Below are 7,494 nucleotides of genomic sequence, written 5' to 3'. Positions count from 1 at the left end.
TATTGTATGTTTCTGACAGATATCAGCAGTAGTCTTAAAAGTAGATTGAATCTGCACAGTCAGTTGATTCAGCATGTGTTTCAGGAAGGAAAGGATTTACCTGAATCCAGATTTTCATCAAGAAAAGACTTGGCCTGTGGCACAGCTGGCATATTATTGCAGTACGTCAGTAAGGAGTGAAATTTAGAGTTTTAATCGAATCGTTTTTCAAAGGTGTATGTTAGACATTTCAGGGGAAATGATAACGCGACATTTCATTTGAATTCGAAGCATTGTTTCAATGAATTCTGAATCCAGATTATTACTTTTTTTATTTTTTGGAGTGAATATCACTGGTACTGAACAAATATGTTAATTTACAGAAAAAAATAACACAATTCTGAATGAGTATTGTCCTTTGTCTCTTTAGTTTGGAGAAGAGCCGGGCGTGGTAAAAACAATTATAAATGGTTGTTGTGGTCTATGCAAGTTATCAATCCTACTATTTCCTTGCAAAGATATTTCAGAGTTCAGCAATGTCCGTGTATTTGTCATGTTGTGGTTGATGAAGTTCCCTCAAATGTCCACATGGAGACATTGTAGACCATGACATTTATTCTTCCTCGTCGGAGGATCACGGCTCCTCCCAGATTCAGAGGATGATGATGTTCTCAGACGTTTGGAACAAAGAGGCGTAGAAGGTGAAGGAGGAGGATGTAGCGATGATTGCTGTTTCGCGCTTTAAAATAGTATCGTTCATTTTCTGATCGGGCTTCAGTTCTTGATTTTGGGACGATACTGAACAGATTTCTCTATGCAATTTTCCTGAATGTTTGGAAGTATGAATGTGCCGGCAAGATCGAGCTCTGTGTGGATGTATTTCTTGTTCGTGCTGCTGGATTGTTACTGGGAAGCGGCGATGGGACAGCGCTCATATTCCGTCTCAGAGGAAGTAAATCTGGGGACTGTTGTCGGAAATATCGCTAAAGATCTGAACATCAATGTCCAGGATTTGGAATCTCGCATGTTTCAGATCGTTGCTGGATCAAAGAGGAAGTATTTTGAGGTAAATCTAAAGACTGGTGCTCTCTACGTTAATGAGAGAATAGATCGAGAGGAGCTGTGCGGTGATGAACAAAAATGTTCACTTAGTGTCGAAGCAGTTATTAATAATCCACTGAAATTGTACCGTATTGAAATTACAGTATTAGATGTGAATGACAATTCCCCTTCATTTCTGAGCACGTCACAGGCAATCGACATTAATGAAAACACAGCGGCAGGAGCTAAATTTCCCCTGCAACCTGCTGACGATGCAGACGTTGGAAAAAATACTGTAAATACCTACAAGCTGAGTCAAAATGAACATTTCTCTCTCGAGACACTGAAAGGAGAGACTGTCACGCCCGAATTGGTGCTTCAGAAAGTTTTAGACAGAGAAAAACAGTCTGTGATTAGACTCACTCTGACTGCCATTGATGGAGGAACACCGACTAAATCAGGCAGTATGACTATAACGGTAAATGTTTTGGACATAAATGATAATTCTCCTGTATTCAGTCAAACTCTGTACAAAGCCAGTGTGTATGAGAATGCAAAGATTGGAACATCAATAATAACATTAAATGCCACCGATTTAGACGAAGGCCAAAATGGACAAGTGTTATATTCTTTCAGTAAAGTAGGTCGAGGGAAACAGACGGATTTGTTTGCTATTGATGAAAAAACAGGGACTGTAACTAATAAAAAGATTATCGATTTCGAAGAGAATAATACTTTTGAGATTCGAGTACAAGCCAGTGATCAAGCTTTCCCACCAATGACCTCACATGCCAAATTATTGATTCAAGTTTTAGACGTCAATGACAATGCTCCGGAAATTTCTGTCACATCACTGTTGAACTCTGTGAAAGAGGATGCATCCATTGGCACCGCCATCGCTCTTGTTTCAGTATCTGATAAAGATGGAGGTAAAAATGGGATGGTGAACTGTAAAATCTCCAACAATGTCCCCTTTAAAATAGAGACTAATTATAAGAATTACTATTCATTGGTTGTGGATGGTCCTCTTGACAGAGAGACTTCATCTCAATACAATATCAGCATCACTGCAACTGATGAGGGAAGCCCACCTCTGTCCAGTACCAGCGTTATTAATGTACACATCTCTGATGTAAATGATAACAAACCTCTATTTACAGAAAGTCTAATCAGTGTCTATGTGAAAGAAAACAGTGCAGTAGGAGCAGTTATCAAAACTGTTTTAGCAGATGATGCTGACATTGATCAAAATGGTCAGGTGAGCTATTCATTTCTACAGAATAACAGTGACTCACTGCCACTCTCTACAATGTTAAACATCAATTCAGAGACTGGAGATATAATCAGTCTGCAGTCTTTCAACTATGAGGAGTTAAAAATGTTTCAGTTCAAAGTTCAGGCCACAGATTCTGGTGTTCCTCCACTCAGCAGCAACGTGACTGTCAATGTTTTAATTCTAGACGAAAATGATAATAATCCAACAATTCTTGCACCATATTCTGAGCACGGCTCTGTCAACAGTGAGAGCATCCCATATTCTGCTGAAGCAGGATACTTTGTGGCAAAGATCAGGGCTGTCGACGCAGACTCTGGATACAATGCACTGCTGACTTATCACCTGTCTGAGCCAAAAGGAAACAACCTGTTCAGGATCGGAACCAGCACCGGAGAAATCAGAACTAAGAGGAGAATGAGTGACAATGACCTCAAAACTCACCCCTTGGTGGTGCTGGTCTCTGATAACGGAGAACCCTCCCTGTCAGCTACTGTGTCTATTGAGGTGGTGGTGGTTGAAAGCACCGCTGACATCCACACTCAGTTCAGACATGTGCCCATAAAGGAGGACAGTTTCTCTGATTTGAACCTCTATCTGCTCATCGCCATTGTGTCGGTGTCAGTGATCTTTCTGCTCAGCCTCATCAGTCTAATCGCTGTCAGATGCCACAGAACAGACGGCAATTTCAGCAGGTACAGCGCCCCAATGATCACCACCCACCCTGACGGGAGCTGGTCTTACTCCAAAGCTACTCAGCAGTATGACGTGTGTTTCAGCTCAGACACGCTCAAGAGTGACGTAGTGGTTTTCCCCGCACCTTTTCCACCTGTAGATGCTGAACTGATCAGTATTAACGGAGGAGACACTTTTACCAGGACTCAGACTTTACCCAACAAAGAGACGGTGAGTCTATTTGGACTTTTATGCATCTGTAGTGGTTTCTTATCCATGATACATGTCCGACATAGCGCTTAATCCTCTTAACTTCCATTAGAAAACAAATCAAAAAAACATCTACACACATATGAGTGGTCTTCTTTAATGCTTTGCTTACATTTATTATTGGCTTTAAGTGTAAATAGAACAGGGTGACAAACTGTGACGCACTGAACTTATTTGACTGAATGTGTGCTTCTTGCTTCTTGCAAATGTTCTGGGATGTGTTTACTATGCTTAGTGCACTGATGCACATCGCTTTCAATGTTGAAGACTTTGAAAGAGCTCATCAGTGGTCTTCAAGTAGATCGAGTACTTACTGTCATTTGTGAGTAGTTTTAACAAAGACAAGGACCAATCTCGACTCACATGTTAATAAAGAAAATAGTACAGCCGTAAGAAATTAGTCACATTACAGTACAATGTCCGTAATTTCCTGAATGTAATGAAGTTTTCATTAAAGGGATTGGTGGCATTTTAGTGAAAATTAGTAAAATATGTTTGACACTGGAATAGAAGTGATTAAACTTTTTTTGGCATAGTTAAATATGGAACTGCTCAGTTTAGATGGAATTCGAATTCAGAAGAAAAGTTGCTTTTGAAGGAAATGCCACAATCAAAGGCTCTGGATGTTAGTTTGTAATCGCATGGTCTCACAAAGACATAGAGAGGAATGTGCTAATGTAAAAAACATAAGACATGGGGACAAAATAATGTGAGTATTGTGTATTCATATGTTCAGCATTTTTTTCAGATTTCAAAACTGTTAACATATAAAAACGGCAATTGGTTGTTCCTTTGGATTCTACTGACTACTTTTTCCAACGGATGACAAGGAAATTGTCGCACAAACATAGGGATCACGATGATAACACCTTTTCAATATTTCCGACTGAATATTTAAGGGAGTATCTATGTCGGCATATTTGTAATTTATGTTTGAAACTGAATGTAGTCCCTTCAAATGTCCACATGGGGACATTGTAGACCATGACATTTATTCTTTATCGTCGGAGGCTCACGGCTCCTCCCAGATTCAGAGGATGATGATGCTTCTCAGACGTTTGAAACAAAGAGACTGAGATGGTGAAGGAGAAGGACCGGGCGACGTTTCTTGTGGCAGGTTAAAAGCAGTTTCTTGGAATTTACGATTGACATTCGTTTTTCAATTTTTTTGACGATATAGCAAAAAAAAATTCTCAATGTAATTTCTTTGAATTTTTGGAAGAATGAATGTGATGGGCAGATCGAGCTCTGTGTGGATGTATTTCTTGTTCGTGCTGCTGGATTGTTACTGGGAAGCGGTGTATGGACAGCTCTATTATTCCGTCTCAGAGGAGGTAAATCTGGAGACTGTTGTCGGGAATATCGCTAAAGATCTGAACATCAATGTCCAGGATTTGGAATCTCGCATGTTTCAGATCGTTTCTGGATCAAAGAGAAAATATTTCGAGGTAAATCTAAAGACTGGTGCTCTCTACGTTAACCAGAGAATAGATCGAGAGGAGCTGTGCGGTGATGATCCCAAATGTTCACTTAGTGTCGAAGCAGTTATTAATAATCCACTGAAACTGTACCGTATTGAAATTACAGTATTAGATGTGAATGACAATGCACCTTCATTTCTAAGTACGCTGCAGATATTGAACATAACAGAGAGCACATCAGCAGGGGCGAAATTCCCTTTGCATCCAGCCAATGATGCAGACGTTGGTAAAAACGCTGTAAATGCCTACAAGCTGAGTCAAAATGAACATTTCTCTCTCGAGACACACAAAGGAGAGAAAATAACGCCAGAATTGATGCTTCGGAAAGTTTTAGACAGAGAAAAACAGTCTGTAGTTCAACTCACACTGACAGCAATTGATGGAGGAACACCTGCTAAATCAGGCACTATGACGATAATAGTCAATGTGTTGGACATTAATGATAACGCTCCCGCATTTAGTCAAAAGCTGTACAAGGCCAGTGTGTATGAAAATGCAAAGATTGGTACATCAATAATAACATTAAATGCTACTGATTTAGATACAGGTCAAAATGGACAAGTATTATATTCGTTCAGTGAAGTAGGTCGAGGGAAAAAAACGGATTTGTTCGGTATAGATGAAAAAACTGGGACTGTGACAAATAAGAAAAACATCGACTTTGAAGAGAATAATGCTTTTGAGATTCGAGTACAAGCCAGTGATGGAGCTGCTTCTCCTCTCACATCACATGCCAAATTATTGATTCAAGTTTTAGACGTCAATGACAATGCTCCGGAAATTTCTGTCACATCACTGTTGAACTCTGTGAAAGAGGATGCATCCATTGGCACCGCCATCGCTCTTGTTTCAGTATCTGATAAAGATGGAGGCAAAAATGGGATGGTGAACTGTAAAATCTCCAACAATGTCCCTTTCAAATTAGAAACTAATTACAAGAATTACTATTCATTGATCGTGGATGGTCCTCTTGACAGAGAGACTTCATCTCAACACAATATCAGCATCACTGCTACTGATGAGGGAAGCCCACCTCTGTCCAGTACCAGCGTTATTAATGTACACGTCTCTGATGTAAATGATAACAAACCTCTGTTTACAGAAAGTGTAATCAATGTCTATGTGAAAGAAAACAGTGCAGTAGGAGCAGTTATCAAAACAGTTTCAGCAGATGATGCTGACATTGATCAAAATGGTCAGGTGAGCTATTCATTTTTACAGAACAACAATGACTCACTGCCACTTTCTACAATGGTCAACATCAATTCAGAGACTGGAGATATAATCACTCTGCAGTCTTTCAACTATGAGGAGTTAAAAACATTTCAGTTCAAAGTTCAGGCCACAGACTCTGGTGTTCCTCCACTCAGCAGCAACGTGACTGTCAATGTTTTAATTCTAGACGAAAATGATAATAATCCAACAATTCTGGCTCCATATTCTGAGCACGGATCTGTCAACAGTGAGAGCATCCCATATTCTGCTGAAGCAGGATATTTTGTGGCAAAGATCAGGGCTGTAGACGCAGACTCTGGATACAATGCACTGCTGACTTATCACCTGTCTGAGCCAAAAGGAAACAACCTGTTCAGGATTGGAACCAGCACGGGAGAAATCAGGACTAAGAGGAGAATGAGTGACAATGACCTCAAAACTCACCCCTTGGTGGTGCTTGTCTCTGATAACGGAGAACCCTCCCTGTCAGCTACTGTGTCTATTGAGGTGGTGGTTGTTGAAAGCACCGCTGACATCCACACTCAGTTCAGACATGTGCCCATAAAGGAGGACAGTTTCTCTGATTTGAACCTCTATCTGCTCATCGCCATTGTGGCGGTGTCAGTCATCTTTCTGCTCAGCCTCATCAGTCTCATAGCTGTCAGATGCCACAGGACAGACGGCAACTTCAGCAGGTACAGCGCCCCAATGATCACCACCCACCCTGACGGGAGCTGGTCTTACTCCAAATCTACTCAGCAGTATGACGTGTGTTTCAGCTCAGACACGCTCAAGAGTGACGTAGTGGTTTTCCCTGCACCGTTTCCACCTGTAGATGCTGAACTGATCAGTATTAATGGAGGAGACACTTTTACCAGAACTCAGACTTTACCCAACAAAGAAAAGGTAAGAAAACAGCTAAAATAAGTTCTCACTGCTACACCATTTCATGTGGTCAAAGGATCGTGACATGACGCGTGTGTATTTAGGTTATTTCGTATAACCAAATAAATGGCAATACGTCTTATTTTGGATTTCCCTATTGAATCATTACTACAGAAACGTCAAGAAAAGCAAACAGGATTCTTAAGTTTGTCGGTCGATATTATGGACCGTATTAGGCAGTGAATTTGTAGCCTGTTGTCTTCATTGCTGTTGACTGCCTTTTCTAATTCTAATATGAGGATTGCTATGACGTGTGCTGAACACAACTTTAGGAAACTATCTTTGTCGTTCCACTCGAAAACAAACCGCGTTCACATGCAGTATTGATAAAAATGTTGTACCATATGCAATAACTACTTAACAATATAACACAGCCAAACAGGTGCACCGTCATCCTGTAGTCAACTAGTTCTTTATTGAGGTCACCATCTGGCCACCAAAGAAAGCGCAGATAGTCTCTGTCTTGTTTTGCAACCTTCACCTGGTGAAACATTGCCTGAATGTCACCCATGATTGCCACAGGCTCTCGTCTGAATCGAGTGAGAACCCCAAGCAGTGAGCTGGTAAGATTTGGCCCTTGTAACAGTTCATTGTTCAGTGACGTGCCTTGATAGG

The 7,494-nt window shown here is 40.7% G+C and overlaps 3 protein-coding genes across 5 annotated transcripts in view; all 3 read left to right on the top strand.

The window, feature by feature from the left end:
- LOC110967045 (protocadherin alpha-C2-like) overlaps positions 1-7,494 on the top strand; it is a 112,795-nt gene that overhangs the window by 6,059 nt on the left and 99,242 nt on the right. The gene's annotated exons all lie outside the window — the stretch shown is intronic.
- LOC127535722 (protocadherin alpha-9-like) lies at positions 27-4,483 on the top strand. Its single transcript, XM_051954325.1, has one exon. The coding sequence runs from the start codon at positions 809-811 to the stop codon at positions 3,269-3,271; it is 2,463 nt and encodes an 820-aa protein (XP_051810285.1). The 5' UTR covers positions 27-808; the 3' UTR covers positions 3,272-4,483.
- Positions 4,447-6,876, top strand: LOC127535726 (protocadherin alpha-8-like). Its single transcript, XM_051954331.1, has one exon. The coding sequence runs from the start codon at positions 4,462-4,464 to the stop codon at positions 6,859-6,861; it is 2,400 nt and encodes a 799-aa protein (XP_051810291.1). The 5' UTR covers positions 4,447-4,461; the 3' UTR covers positions 6,862-6,876.

This window comes from Acanthochromis polyacanthus, chromosome 10, assembly GCF_021347895.1.
Source record: "Acanthochromis polyacanthus isolate Apoly-LR-REF ecotype Palm Island chromosome 10, KAUST_Apoly_ChrSc, whole genome shotgun sequence".
Taxonomy (NCBI): Eukaryota; Metazoa; Chordata; class Actinopteri; family Pomacentridae; genus Acanthochromis; species Acanthochromis polyacanthus.
Note: the sequence above shows the minus strand (reverse complement) of the source record. Positions and strands in the feature narration are given on the sequence as shown.